Raw genomic sequence first — 14,888 nt, 5'->3', positions numbered from 1 at the left:
AGATGTATTTGTCAGAATTCTTATATGCAAAATACCGAAACCAACTCCAGTTAACTTCATAAGGGACAGAATTATTGAAAGGATATTAGTGCCTCATGGAAAGGCAATGGCACCCCACTCCAGTACTCTTGCCTGGAAAATCCCATGGACGAAGGAGCCTGGTAGGCTGCAGTCCATGGGGTCGCCAAGAGTCGGACACGACTGAGCGACTTCACTTTCACTTTTCACTTTCATACACTGAAGAAGGAAATGGCAGCCCACTCCAGTGTTCTTGCTTAGAGAATCCCATGGATGGGGGAGCCTGGTGGGCTGCCGTCTATGGGGTCGCACAAAGTCGGACACGACTGAAGTGACTTAGCAGTAGCAGTGCCTCATAGGATTCATAAGAGAGCTGGAGAACAGGCTCAGAAACAGCCAAATCAAGATAAGCCAAGACCTCTGAGAACCAGCCACATGACAAAGGGTGAATTTTATGGAGTTTGAATTATATTTCAATAAAGTTTTTTGTATTTTTTTGTAAAGAGTGTTTTTCAGAATGTGTCTGAAACACAGACAAGGAGAAAGCTATAAGAGAGGTCTAGAGAGGGAGTCCTTGTGGAATTGTATAAAGCCTTGCTGCTCAAAACGTGGTCTGTGGACTAGCAACATGGGAAACATCCAGCAACTTGTTGGAATTGCAGAATCTTTTTCCTCTTTCCTTCAGACCCCTTGAATGAGAATCTCTGTTTTAACAAGATCCTCAGATGATCTGACCGCATATTAAAGTTTGGAAAGCACTGACATAAACCATTCAAAGTAGACCGTTCTCATACCCTTTGGACATCCAGCATCTTCTCAACACTCTTCTTTGTGTGGTGAATTTCCCACATTAAGTACTGTTTCCAAGAGGTAGGATCTAGAAACTGGCCTTCCCAGAATCCTTAGCAACTTGGGCATCTATCACCTGGGCTCTTTTGATCAGGCAGGGCCTTTGGTTCAGAGGCATAATAGCAGTGTGGAATTCATGTCTGAGGAGATAGCACTGGAGGGATTTGTATACTGATATATGGAGTTATACTGGGGACTAACATGGGGGAAGTTCTTGTGTCCAGTGTCCAGCTGCAGTATCTACATTGAGTAGCAGTGGGGTGCTCCCTGAGAAGTCCTTCACTGAGGTTTAGAAACTCCTGGCTATATAGACCCCAAGTCTGACTCTGGCCCATCTTAAGATTCTGTGAACTGCTTAATATATTTTAATCCTATGGTCAACAGAATAGTCACTAGCCATATGTGGCTATTTAACTTAAGTAAAGTGAAAGAAAATTTAAAATTCAGTTATTCAGTTATAGAAGCTGCATCTCATGTGCCCAAGAATCACATAAAACTAGTAGATACCTTATTGGACAACTTAGATACAGAGCATTTCTATCATTACAGAAATTTTATTGTACAGAGCAGCTTTAATTAATCCCTTTTACCACTTAAACTGGCTAGAATGAGCTCTGTTATTTGAACTAAGAACTCTACCTAACTTACTCTGATAAGAATTTAAGCCTTTAAGAGCAATGGGGAATTATCAAAGAGTTTCTGGTGTGTGTGTTTGTTTGTGTGTGTGATGATCCAATTTGTGTGCGTGTGTGTGAAGATTCAATTTTCATTCCAAAAAGATCACCCTGGTTGCCACTTGGAGAAGAGACTGAAGAGTGAATCACAAGATCTAGCTCCAGTTCAGTGTAGTCTTTGACCAAAAGGTTTCTAATTTAAACATTCAGACACCAAATAAATTTTGAACATCTGCCAAGCATCACTTAGCTTCAGAGATACAAAGGTAAGAAAGACATGGTTCCTGACCTCAGTGAAGGCCTAGGCTGGCTGAGAATACAAATGAAAAACATATTTGTACGAATCACTGTGGGAAAACAGAGTCTAAGATAGAAGGATGTTGACTGCTGTCATGTGGCTTCTAAGTGTGAGCAGTCCTTGGGAAGAGGGAGATCATCGGGGCTTATGGTTTCACCTTTGCAAGTCCAGGATCTGGTTTGGATTTATTCAGCACACACACTAATTAAACTCAAATGACATGGGTGAATTAGTGAGGGTGTGCTGTGCACAGTGGTGTCCAACTCTTTGCAACCCCATGGACTGTACACTGCCAGGTTCCTCTGTCAATGGAATTTTCCAGGCAAGAATACTGGAGTGGGTTACCATTTCCTTCTCCAGGGGATCTTCCCAAACCAGGAAACTGCATCTCCTGCATTGGCAGGTAGACTGTTTACCACTGCACCACCTGGGCAGCCCTATCAGAAAAGGTGACCATTTGTTAATTTACAACTATCACTTTCAGTTGAAAGGTGTATTCAATTTTACATCAGCCACTATTTGTGCCTACTGTTAAAGGAACCCTCATTCTGGTATCAAGATATGTAAGATATGGGTGGCCAAATTTGAAATCAAGAGGGTATTATTTTGGTGAGCGGGATATTAGAGAAAACTTCATAAGTGAGTTGAAAGGCTATGGAGCAGTTCAATGAAACACCCATAAATCTATGACAGTCATCCTTTCTATGAATCAGATGCTACAAGATTCATGTCACCAGGTCAGGCAGCAGTTGGAGGACTCTGGGAAACCGCCCATCCTCATATATTCTCTATGAATAAGCACTGGCAAAAATCTTGCCTATTATTTGCTCCTTTGTTTTCTTTCTTGCTTTCCACTTCCTTCTGTTTGCATATTCTAGGAATGGTCATACATGTAAGTAAAAGAGTACCTTGTAGTTCTGTTTCACATGGTGGTAGTTATCACCACCATAGCCACACTGAGAAGCTTCAGACACATCTAGAGACTATACCCTCAGCCAAGCTACTTCTACAGATTGGTGGCTACTGTCTTTTCTCACATATATCTTTGTGAGAGAGTAATCGACCCTGGAAATTGGAGATCAGGTTGGGAGGGTTATGTCTCAGCGAACCCCAGAAGGATATCAAAGGTCATCTTCTTTAAAACAAACCAAAAAAAGCCTTTCTGACACACACCTCCCATGACCACTGGCTCCTTTATGTACTCTGGCCACATTTCCGTCATATCTCTATAACTCTTTGCGGTGATTTGTAAACATGTCTGTCTCCATGGCGCTTCCTCCTAAACCATGAAGCTGGGACCCATACCAAGTCTTACCTGTCTTGAATTCCCGCCTAACAGAATGCCTGGAACACAGCAGGAGCTTGATGCCTATTGACTAAATCAATGTGGGAAAGCGTCATAACTGGTGAAAAGTACATGGATCTCCTGTGGGAGTAAGGAGAGTAATCGCCTCCGTCCCCCATTCAAGGGGCATACGTTCTCTAATCTGCGTGTCGAAGGTCTGAAATTTTCGGGGACCAACACCAGTCAGAGAACTGCTGAGGAGACTAACTTGCTCAGGGAACCAAGAAAAGTCAAGGCCTTGGAAACTGGGCTTCCTTATCCGAGCAGGAATCACGTGGAAAGCGGCGTCCGCGGGGCTGGAACCCACTGATATAGGTGGAATCAACCTGGCCCCTTGGAAAACAGGGGCGGAGGGTGTGTGCTCCACCGTATCCAGGCAACAACAGTCCCGCCCATCGTTTCCGAAGCGCAATGCGGCTCACTTCCTTACCCAGCTGAACTCCTCTCGACCAATCGACGCACAGAACATCTCCAGGTTGGGCGGTGGTTGGAGGACTCCCGGGATCCGTCACCTGGAGACTCCGCCTCCTTATTTCTTCCCTGCTGCCTGCAAAGAAACTGAGCCGAGCGTTTGAGGGCTGCTGGCAGGCGGTTGTGGTAAGGGGAAGAGGCGCAGGGTTGCGCGGCGTTTCTATCCCTGGCTCCGGCCGTATTCCGAGATACCACAGAGGTGCCTGGGGGCCTGAGTCGTCCCGCCTAGTCAGTCCTTGAGGCTGGAGTGATTGAGGCCCCGGATCTGGACACGAGGGTTGTTTCTCCGCTCTGGACGGTACTTCCTAGTGGGGACCAGGGGACCGGGGCTCTGATGCTAGCAAAGTTTTGGTGTGGGTGGGTTCAGACGACTTCGGGATGGGAGTGGAGCCTCATTGTGACCCTTGGCATCAGTTCATACTGGGCCTCCGTCACATCTGGCCTTTTACTTCCGGGCCCTGCGCTTCCTGGGCTCTCGCTCCTGAAATTATTCAGATCTTTTCCTAAGCAGCCTTCATAATCTCAAAGGTCCCTCCTGAAAGGAGGTGTCAGTTCATCCTACTAGACTAGATGGTTATGAAAGCCCCCAGGGCTCTGTGGGTCGCTGTTCCCTCTCAGCTCTGCTCATGCTATTTTCAGTATAGTCACAAACAGGCTGAGTTTTATTGGGTAAAAACATGGCTTTTGGAGCGGCGGGGGTCTGGTTTCCAATCAAGGATTCACTCTATACCAGTAATGTGTCTTTGGCAAGTTATGCTTCTGATCCTAAGTTTTTTCATCTGTAAAATGATGAAAATGTCTATCTTTCTGGGTTTTTTTTTTTAATAAGAACATGAAGCATGTTCAAGCTCAGCTCCTCCATGTAATGAGCCTATGAGCTAGTACTCTGACAGGTTTCACCAAGCAGCATTTTTATTATCGTAGTGTACTGTATATGGAACTGTGCAGGACTTTTAGTCTGTGTCCTATTGAAAACAGAATTTAATTGGTTGAGGACAGAGTGGTCGCATCTTGGAGATCTTTGGAGGAAAGTGCAGGACGGTTGTCCTCACTGGAAATGTCCTAGAAATACCTCTGTGTGTGCTTGCACATGTATAAAACATCCATAATGTACATTTACCATTTTAACCATTTTTAGATATAATGTTCAGTGGCATTAACATTATCACACAACCATCACCACCATCCATTTCTAGAACTTCCCAAACTAAAACTCTGTAGCCATTAAACAATAACTCCCATTACCATCCCCATCCCAACCACCATTTTATTTTCTGTCTCTGTGAGTTTGACTGCAGAGACCTCATGAAAATGGAATCATTCAATCATTCAGTCTTTTGTGTCTGGCTTATAGAAATTCTATTTTAAAAGACCAACTTCATTATGAAAACAAGTGCAAAGCCAGAAGAGAAACCCAATTACCTTTTTGTCATCTTTTTATCTATAACATAAGAATGTAATAGAATACATTTTAAATTTTGTTAGGAAAAACTAATTAAAAGGCTGTAACCTTCCTTCCCAAGTCAGTTCTTATTCACTTGAGGTTCTGTTTTTCAGGTCAGATTCCAAATGAAAATGTTTGAAAGCATTGACTCTACAACCACAAGATCTGGCCCAGATCTTTGGGCTGAAATCTGTTCCTGCCTGCCACATCCTGACCAAGAGGACAGTGCCAGCAATGCCTTCTCAGACTCCTTTATGGATTCTTACCCTGCAGGCACAGGCCAGAGGGAGGCCCCACACTTTGCTGCACAGCCAGCTGTAAAGCCTTGGGCTCCCTTGCAGGATTCAGAAGTGTATTTAGCATCTTTAGGTAAGTTAGATGGCTTTTTTGTTTGTTTGTTTAAATCTGAAGCTGGAGGTTTTAAGGAAGCATGTTGAAGTTCTGTTACATCAAATGTGATTTTCTATTCTTAATTTTTCTTTTTGTCCTCACCACATGTATCTGTCAGGTGTGAATCTACAGGGGGTTTCAGGATGGTTGTTGGGAAGGAGCCCTGTTTTCCCAGTATATCCCTTGAAATAGTCTTTATCATCTCTGGCCTTTGTTTCATCTAAATTTTGCTTTATTTGTTGGCATTCTACAGAACACTCTTACCTACTCTTCAGTTCAGTTCAGTTCAGTTCAGTTGCTCAGTCGTGTCTGACTCTTTGCAACCCCACGAATTGCAGCACACCAAGCCTCCCTGTCCGTCACCAATTCCCAGAGTTCACTCAAACTCACGTCCATCAAGTCGGTGATGCCATGCAGCCTTCTCCTCCTGCCCCCGATCCCTCCCAGCATCAGAGTCTTTTCCAATGAGTCAACTCTTCTCATGAGGTGGCCAAGGTGGCTCAAGTATTCAGGTTACCCAAAAGTGTCAAACCTATACCTTCCTGAAAGAAAAAGGTCATGGCCCCAGAGCTCCATTTGGATTTCTGATGCTACAGTTTGAGAAACTGTTATATTTAATAGAATGATTGTTGGGATGGGAGTATATTGACATAATGGGCTTCCCTGGTGGCTCAGTGGTAAAGAATCCGACTACCAATGCAGGAGACTCAGGTTTGATCCTTGGATCGGGAACATCCCCTCAAGAAGGAAATGACAACCCACTCTAGTATTCTGGCCTGGGAAATCCCATGGACAGAGGAGCCTGGTGGGATACAGTCCATGGGGTTGCAAGAGTTGGATACAACTTCCCGACTAAACAACAACATATTGACATAAAGTTCATTCTTCCTCTTGTTAGCCATTTCACTTTTAAAATATTTCCTGAACACATCTTCACTTATCTTTATGGCCTTAAGTATTTAGAGAGACTCCTAACTTAGGAAAGAGATTCAGATCGTCCCTTGATAGGGGAAAGACAAATATCAGTCTTGGACAGGATTGCCAAACTTCAGAATTGTGTTATCCTGTTTTATTAAACATCCATGAGACCCATCAACATGTCACAGAGCCAAACCTGGGAATAATTATTTGAAGAAGGAGACAATTCTGGAAGAAGCTTTTGAGGAAGGACAGAAAGAAGAGTCAGAATAGGGTTTACATATTGCTAAGAAATGTCTTGGGAAAACAAAAGGCATTCGATTAATGATGTGCAAGAAAAAATATGAGAAAAACACATGTGGAATGATGGCTAATGAGAAAGATGAGGATGTAATGTGAAATTTGTTGGGAAGCCATCAGAAATAGGATAGTCACCCATGCAGTAATGGCCAAGGAGGTTAACAGTTCTGTTGTGGCAGTCAGAATCTGTCTTCAGTGATGGTAAGGAGAAGAAACAACAGTCTGAGGAAGCTGGAGAACCAGATCCTCTGGTTTGTTGGTGCTCTATGTCCTGGGAAAAGAAGAATCTTTCATGGAATCAGTCATGTCTTTGATGGTGAAGACTGGTTCAGAAAGTTAAAATTCCACTCATCTTTCCTAAAATCAGTTAACATGATGATTAAAATGTCCTTCCCTGAAGAAAGTAAGAGGCATTTCTGTTGCTTATGGCAGAATCTGGGTGACAAGGGCAGGCAGGTTTGGAAGATGCAAGGGTGCCTGTTTCTGCCTGATCACACCTAACTAGGGACTCAGCACACAGAGAGAGGAAGACTTCTTCCAGCCCCAAAGACCTCTTGCCACCTTGACAAGGTCTAACAATATAAAGATTGTTTTTATTGCCAAATAAACTTATATCAGAGAATGTACTAAGAGCAACAATTAAAAACTTTTAACCAATTCAGGGATTTCCCTGGTGGTCCAGTGGTTAAGATTCCATGCTTCCAATGCAGGGGGCATGGGTTCCATTCCTGGTCTGGAAACAAAATCCCACATACCACAACTAGCCAAAAAAAAAAAAAAACAACTTTTAACCAATTCAACGTGAGATGTACATAACCCTTTTCACATCCTCCTGGAGAGAAAAAAACTCCTTAAATATTTAACATTTATCAACTGTAGGTTTCTTTTTTTTTTTTTTTCACATGGTAAGCTTTTGGTGGTAACTTGTAGCACCAGAAGGTGTTTGTTTTGATAAGTGGGTTCAAGTTGATGTGGCTTGCTTAGAAATGAAAACCAGATTGCAAATCATGAAGTTTCTATTGGTCCTGGGCTTGATATCCACCTATCCCTTCCAAAAAGCCATCATTTACCCATTTATTATAGTTGGAGGCAAGACTAAATTAAGGCAGAAGACAAATGGTGATACCCTTTCTTGGATTCTTTATTCTTAAATATTTATTTATTTGACTGCACCAGGTCTAAGTAAGGCACCCAGGATCTTTGATCTTAGTTGCACCACATAGGATCTAGTTCTCTGACTAAAGATTTGGCCTGGGCCACCTACATTGGGAGCTTGGATCCTTAGCCACTGGAGCACCAGAGAACTCCCTCTTTCTTGTGTTCTTACTTAAACTGCAAAGTGTAACTACTCTCACAGGGATTATAAGATATTTGTTTTTATTAAGCCTCCAACATTCAGGCCACAAGTAGAACAACTTTCAGAAAAAACTGTTAGGAGATTCCTTTTCTTTAATCAAGACTTTAATCACACATAGTGATCTTAAAGGTCTCTTATTATTGTGTTCTCATCAAGTTAATTTTAGTGTCTAATGAACCATTGAATCTCTCTCCATTTTCTCTGATTCTTTCTCATGAGGTTTGAAAACCACTTTATGACACCGTTACCAAAAAACAAAACCCAACCATTTACTCCTCAGAAAAACTATTTTCAGGAGTTGAAAAAAGACAACAGTATACACATCACACGCCAGGGAAAACAAGCTTTCCTTAGAGAGATACCTGCTGAGATTATGTGATTTCAAAGAAAATATGCCATCAGTTTATTTATGAGAATCTATAGTTTTCCTTTTTCTGGAGTTACACATTTGTTTGATACAATGTAGAGGGAAGATGTTGTGAGGGAAAAAGAAAAATGTACGTTTGTCCTTAAAAAAATGAGAGCAGTGTGCTTGTACTCATCAATAAGAATTTTTCAGTTGGCATTTTGCATTTTAGATTACTTTTGTTTCATATTCAAGTTCCTTGTTAAGCTCAACTTCCTCTCTCTTTAGAAAAGAAACTGAGAAGAATCAAAGGTTTAAATCAGGAAGTGACTTCCAAGGACATGCTTCGAACCCTGGCCCAAGCAAAGAAGGAATGCTGGGACCGGTTCCTCCAGGAGAAGTTAGCATCTGAGTTCTTTGTGGATGGACTTGATTCTGATGAGAGGTAATTGATTCCTAGTCCTGCTCCAGGTGATAGTCTGTTTCACCAAAAGCATTTCTCTTCCTCTAAAGAAGTCAGGGAGAGTGACATCTGAGTCCAGATATAAGTTGATATCAACAGCAGCTTTTCTGAGATAAATATCATCCTTTTTAAGGCTGCTTTATTTGCTCTTAGTCCAGTGGCAGATTTTTGAGAAAGGATATTTTTGCCAAAAAGCAAATACCCCATCTACATCTTGATCACAGGTTGAACAGAGTTGAAAATAAACCACCGTCTTCATTTTTAAGTACACACTGCACTTGAGAAACTAGTCATCAGTCAACAACTGGAACTGTCTTCTTACCTATGAGTCTCCACTGCCTTATAGAATTTCTGTCATACTGTAGACACTCAAATTTGTGTAGCGCAAATGGATGAATTTCTTAAGCATCTCTGGTGTGAAGGGACTGTGCTTGATGTCATGGGCATGAAGGGGGAGATGTAACGACGTTCTAGACCCTTCCTTTGGTCCTCAGAACTAGTTTGGGGAGAGAAGAATATATATGAAGACATACCTAATAAAACGAGGCAGCATAAGAGCCAGATGAGCAGAAGTGACAATGTGCTTTAAGAGTTGAAAGACCATTGAGCTCCCTCTGGGCTCTAGTTTTGTACCAAAGGGAAACAGTATCTTCAGGTGGGCCAGATGCAGAAAGGAGGAGAGGTCATTCTGTTACAAACAGCAGGATGATGCTTGACACTGGGCACAGGAGCTCTGCCACTTACTGGGTGAGTGACCCATGTGTGCCTCAGCTTCCTGCTCTGTGAAGCAAGAGTGGTAGCTCTTACTGCATAAGGTTGTTATGAGCCTTAAATGAGTTACTGTGTATGAAGCACTTAGAACTTGTGCCTGGCACAGGGTCAGTACAAAGTGTTCAGTTCAGTTGTTCAGTCGTGTCCGACTCTTTGCGACCCCATGAATCGCAGCACGCCAGGGCTCCCTGTCCATCACCAACTCCCGGAGTTCACTTAGACTCACATCCATTGAGTCAGTGATGCCATCCAGCCATCTCATCCTCTGTCGTCCCCTTCTCCTCCTGCCTCCAGTCCCTCCCAGCATCAGAGTCTTTTCCAATGAGTCAACTCTTCACATGAGGTGGCCAAAGTACTGCAGTTTCAGCTTCAGCATCATTCCCTCCAAAGAAATCCCAGGGCTGATCTCCTTCAGAATGGACTGGTTGGATCTCCTTGCAGTCCAAGGGACTCTCAAGACAAAGTGTTAGCTATTCCTAATATTATTCTTCCTAACAGAGTTTTAAAATTCACTAAGAAATTATTCAAAATGAAAATCAATGAGGGAAATAAAAACCTGAATTTTAACACAAGGTTTTAGGGGACTGTGATTTAACCTAAGTTTACAACCTGTCATTAACATTGATTTTCAGAGTCCCATGGTATCAGATGAATACTGCTGCTGAAATCATGTAAATAGAACTTCATAGTTACATTTTATTTTTAACTTGCAAAGTATTTTCACTTACATTATCTCAGATACTCAAGGTGGCCCCAGATCCTTCAGAAATCAGGATGGCATCTAAGATCAGGCCAGCCACCTTCCAAGGGTTCAGAAAATAATATAAAATTTACTCTTTTCTTTTCCCAGTAAATTGACCCAAACACAAAAGATGAAGACGCACCGATTCCTGAGCCACTAATAATTTGGTATTATATTCTCTCCCCACTAATATTAATATTTCCTTCCTCTCCAGTTCTGAGAAACAAAGACAACTTTCTTTTGCATAATTCTCAAATAGAAATTCTTTTTCTCTGAAATCCAATCAGCATCAAGACTCAAGTTCATGTTTCTGTGTATTTATTAATATATGAAATAATGTGGTTTCCCTTCCTTGAAGAAATAACTGGAACCATTTTATGAAATGTGTGGTAGATGAAGATTAAATACCCACATTGCATTGCCCTGAGCCTACATCTGTGGGAATGCTTCTTTCTGTTCAGAACAAGCACAGGAAACAGATATGTATTTGGTTTTAAACCTAAAAGTGTATGTTTTAAGCACAGGCCATTTTGTAGTGGAATTGTGTGTTTCTTCACATATGTGAAGACCAGATAGGTGACCCCTCCTCACTGAATGCTTTTGGCAAGGGAGCAATGGGCTGGGAAATCTTACTGTCCACAACATGACTCCCCCATTGTAGGTGTCTGAAGTCTGCTGGTTATGGCCTATTTTTTGGCATATGACTTTTTGCTGTTGAAGAGCATAGAATGAGCTTTCCACTATTTCTAGTCATTTGTATTTTATTGTGTCTGTCTAATACCTTTAGGGGGGATCCTGGATGCTCAAGGAAGGTAGGCAGGGATACCTCCCCCTCTCCACTGTGCTGTGCTTGGTCACTCAATCATGTCCGACTCTTTGCGACCCCATAAACTGTAGCCTGGCAGGCTTCTCTGTCCATGGGATTGATTTTCCTGGCAAGAATACTGGAGTGGGTTGCCATGCCCTCCTCTAGGGCATCTTCGCAATCCAGGAATCAAACCCAGGTCTCCTGCATTGCAGGTGGATTTTTTACCATCTGAGCCACCAGAGAAGCCCAAGAATACTGGAGTGGATAGCCTACCCCTTCTCCAGGGGATCTTCCCAACCCAGGAGTCGAACCAGGGTCTCCCACATTGCAGGTAGATTCTTTACCAGCTGAGCTACCAGGGATCACACAGATCCTCCTTACTACAGATCCAAACGAAAAAAAGCCCCCTATAGTGGCCATTCCTTTGTGGGGGACATTGCTACTCAGATGTTTCCATCTTAGCATCTTGCTATAGAATGAACTAAATAAACAAAAACACCCCAAAAACCACACTTAGCGCAACTAAGTGCTGTAAGTATAATTGACTACTTCAGGTATCAGAGATACCAAGATGCTCAGGTTTCTGTCTTACTAATACAGAAGACATAAGAGCCGTGGGTTCAATCCCTGGGTTGGGAAGATGCCCTGGAGAAGGGCATGGCAACCCACTCTAGTATTCTTGCCCGGAAAATCCCCATGGACAGAGGAGCCTGGCGGGCTACAGTCCATGGGGTCACAAAGAGTCGGACGCAACTGAAGCAACTTAACATGCAATAATTTGGTATTTATTTGAAATGTTTCCTCCCCTTGAAAATTTCTCTTCTCTCCAGTTTGGAGGAAAAAAGACCAGACAGGCATAGGCTCTTCAGCTGTTCTCATCAAGTCTTCAGAAACTGCATTTGAAGGGGGCCTCGTGCTGCTTATTGCCCAAGTGCCCACTAGGGGGTAAATTACACCATGGAGCTGCTAGGATGCACAGCTGTCAGAGGAGCTGTTGTGCCCGGCACCTCGTGTTAGCAGTGAAAAACAACTGTAGGAAGAAATTGGTGGTGGGTGGGAAGGCAGTCTTGGAGTATCTGAGATAATCATTAAGTAATTAGTCAGTGAAGTCTGATGCAGTCACACTTGCCTCCTTTTCTTTCTTAGCACCTTGGAACATTTCAAGAGGTGGCTCCAGCCAGATAAGGTAGCCATCAGTACGGAGGAGGTCCAGTATCTGATTCCTCCAGAGTCACAGGTTGAGAAGCCAGCGCCCGGGGACGAGCCAACAGCAGCAGAACAATAAATTACACACATACACGCCCAGCAGCTGTCTTGGGTCCAGAGGGAACAGCGGAGCACTCATTGGCAGTGACGGCGGCAGCAAGGAGGTATCTAGGGAGGGAAAAAGCCCAGCCTTCCACTCCACGAAGCATGAAGCCACAGCCCCCTGAGGATTTGCCAGGGTCTGGCATGTGTGAATGTCTTGAGTAAAGTGACTGACTCAGTGTGCACTGGATCAAAGTACCACCTTACTCTATGTCTCACAGCTTGTCTGAGCTGCAGGTGAGAAGTCTGCTAAGAACCTAGTAAAGGACGAAGTGTGAAGGTATTTGGAAAAACTGATGCCCTGTGTATAATGCATAAGTTAAATGAGCTGTACTTTTTCTTGCCTCTCCTGAACGTTCCTGCCCATGTTCCAAGTGTTCCATTGGTAAACTGTCAGGGGTGTGTAGGGTCAAAGAGAGTGAAGTCTGCCTCCTTGAATCCAAGCCCCAGCTGGGGCTTCTCTGCCAACTCCGTAATAAATATAGGGACTTTAGGAAATTTGTTTCTTGTGGGCAAAATGAACGAAAGAAGTGTGAAAATGTTGGTGTCTCTGTGTATACATGTATATATATTTTTAATCTCATGCATGGTTTCTCCCCTAACTTCCTCTGATGCTTAAAAAGAGCCAGGTTCCAAATTAGACATGTAAATATGGTGTTGGTATTTGAAACCGCTCCTGAATAATTCTACGCCTGCTCCTTGTGGCTGCTTTCCTGGCTGAGCCTGTGCTTCCTTCCTTGTTTATGGTGTCCTTGTTCAGTTTGTATCGCCCACATAAAACTCTTCTCATCAGACTAGCCGTGTGTGTGGTGTTATTAACCCGATTCCTCCCAGAGAGGTGCTTCCAGGCAGTGAGGAGTTAAAGACAAACACATGTCAGGGCAGGAGAGCTGATAACCTCTGCCAGATTACTGTTTTTTTTTAAGATTTGTGTATTTATTTATTTATGGCTGTGCTGGGTCTTCGTTGCCGTGAGCGGGCTTTCTCTGGTTGCAGAGAAGAGGTCGACTCTCTAGTTTCAGTGCATGGGCTTCCCTTTTCAGTGGCTTCTCCTGTGGAGCACAGGCTCTAGGTCACGTGGGCTTCAGTAGTTGTGGCACATGGGCTTAGTTGCCCCTGGGCATGTAGGATCTTCCTACAGTGGGGATCGAACTGGTGTCCCCTGTATTGGCAGGCAGATTCTCAACCATTGGACCGCCAGGGAAGATTCCTTTTTTAACACGTGCCCTCTGACAAACCAAACTTCGGTGCTATGAGGGTAGGAGCTCTGGGGTTATGGCTCCAGTGGAGCTTCTTTTTGGGTAGTAGGTTCCAAATCCCTAATGATAAACAGGTAGCCATAAAAATCTCCAGCAAACATTTGCTCATTTCTAAATCAAGTAGATTTAGAAATTTTGCGTTGTCCAGAAGGATGGGAACCAACCAGGTAATATGAATATTTTTGTCATAATTTCCTGATTTATTTTCTTTTCTTTTTTTTTTTTTTTGCCATTGACTACTGGTGTTAACTTTATTCCTACTGCCTTTTATTACTAGGATGTCTTTGATAAAATGAGTGACCCTCTCTGTTCCCCAGATGCTTGGAGGAAGCCAGACACTGACAGTCATCTGGTCCTGGGCTAAGCTTGCAAAGGATTCTGCCTGGTTCAGGTGCCAGCCCTCACTCTTCCTACACAGCCATCTGATGGCTTTCAGATGGAGGGATAGGTTTAGAAAGGAAAGGCGTGGGGGGGAGATTGTCCTTCTCCTTGCATGATAAACAAAATTATTTTTCCTCAGTAACAACAATTTAAGAAGCAAAGCAGTGAGGTCTGAAATATTCTCCCAAAGAGCAGCTGCTCATTGATGGTTAGAGAACACTTCTGAACCAGAAAACAGTGTTACTCAGGATTCCAACTTTGCCTTTTCCCTTTCTCCCATTTTCGACCTAAGTAACAGGACTCTTAGTGTGAATAAAGGTGGAGTTGATTTAGAGGAACTGAGAAGAAACTGTAGGGCTGAAAGGTGGTTAGCCCAGGGTGAAACTAGGGGCCGGGGTGAGGGGAAGGCCCTGGATCTCTGGCTGCCCTGTCACTTCACTCTTAGCAGGGACAGGCTTCCACAGAAGGGAGTCCAGTGGTTTGTAACTATGGTTTCTTAATTGGTTTAGAGCTGACAACTTAAGTGATTTGTCTAAAAACAAGGTGAAACTATTTACCAAAAATAAAAAAATAAAAAAATTTGGTATTAGTTTCCAAAGCTAGCTTTTTAATATAAATTTAACTTAGGCAATGGATGTATCAGTCCTAAATTTGAAACCAAGGTGCTATCTTTATCCATGCTGTGGCTTACTGTGGAATCGTAAGTTAGTCAAATGACCTCTTACTATTCCAGTTCCGTTTCAGAA

At 43.1% G+C, this 14,888-nt stretch overlaps 1 protein-coding gene across 3 annotated transcripts; it reads left to right on the top strand.

The window, feature by feature from the left end:
* Positions 1-3,735: 3,735 nt before the first annotated feature.
* CCDC32 (coiled-coil domain containing 32) lies at positions 3,736-13,296 on the top strand. 3 transcript variants are annotated; one of them, XR_009601467.1, is made up of 5 exons: positions 3,736-3,781; positions 5,213-5,468; positions 8,699-8,855; positions 10,495-11,264; positions 11,869-13,296. XR_009601467.1 is itself a non-coding variant. In XM_004010446.5 (4 exons), exons 2-4 carry the CDS (start codon positions 5,225-5,227, stop codon positions 12,477-12,479), a joined length of 540 nt encoding a protein of 179 aa, XP_004010495.1. In that variant the 5' UTR covers positions 3,736-3,781; positions 5,213-5,224; the 3' UTR covers positions 12,480-13,296. The 3 variants fall into 3 exon arrangements, 2 of the variants coding, with proteins under 2 accessions (XP_004010495.1, XP_042108216.1); XM_004010446.5 differs by lacking the exon at positions 10,495-11,264 and having other exon boundaries at positions 12,341-13,296; XM_042252282.2 differs by lacking the exon at positions 11,869-13,296 and having other exon boundaries at positions 10,495-11,690.
* Positions 13,297-14,888: the final 1,592 nt, after the last annotated feature.

The sequence above is a fragment of the Ovis aries genome, chromosome 7, assembly GCF_016772045.2.
Source record: "Ovis aries strain OAR_USU_Benz2616 breed Rambouillet chromosome 7, ARS-UI_Ramb_v3.0, whole genome shotgun sequence".
NCBI lineage: Eukaryota > Metazoa > Chordata > Mammalia > Artiodactyla > Bovidae > Ovis > Ovis aries.
The sequence above is the reverse complement of the archived record's forward strand: the minus strand, read 5'-3'. Positions and strand labels throughout refer to the sequence as shown.

Coding starts and splice junctions, on each gene's coding strand:
- CCDC32 (XM_004010446.5), top strand. CDS start 5,225: ATGAAAATGTTTGAAAGCATTGACTCTACAACCACAAGATCTGGCCCA. Junction 5,469..8,698: donor AGTGTATTTAGCATCTTTAG/GTAAGTTAGATG, acceptor CTCTCTCTTTAG/AAAAGAAACTGAGAAGAATC. Junction 8,856..12,340: donor GGACTTGATTCTGATGAGAG/GTAATTGATTCC, acceptor TTTCTTTCTTAG/CACCTTGGAACATTTCAAGA.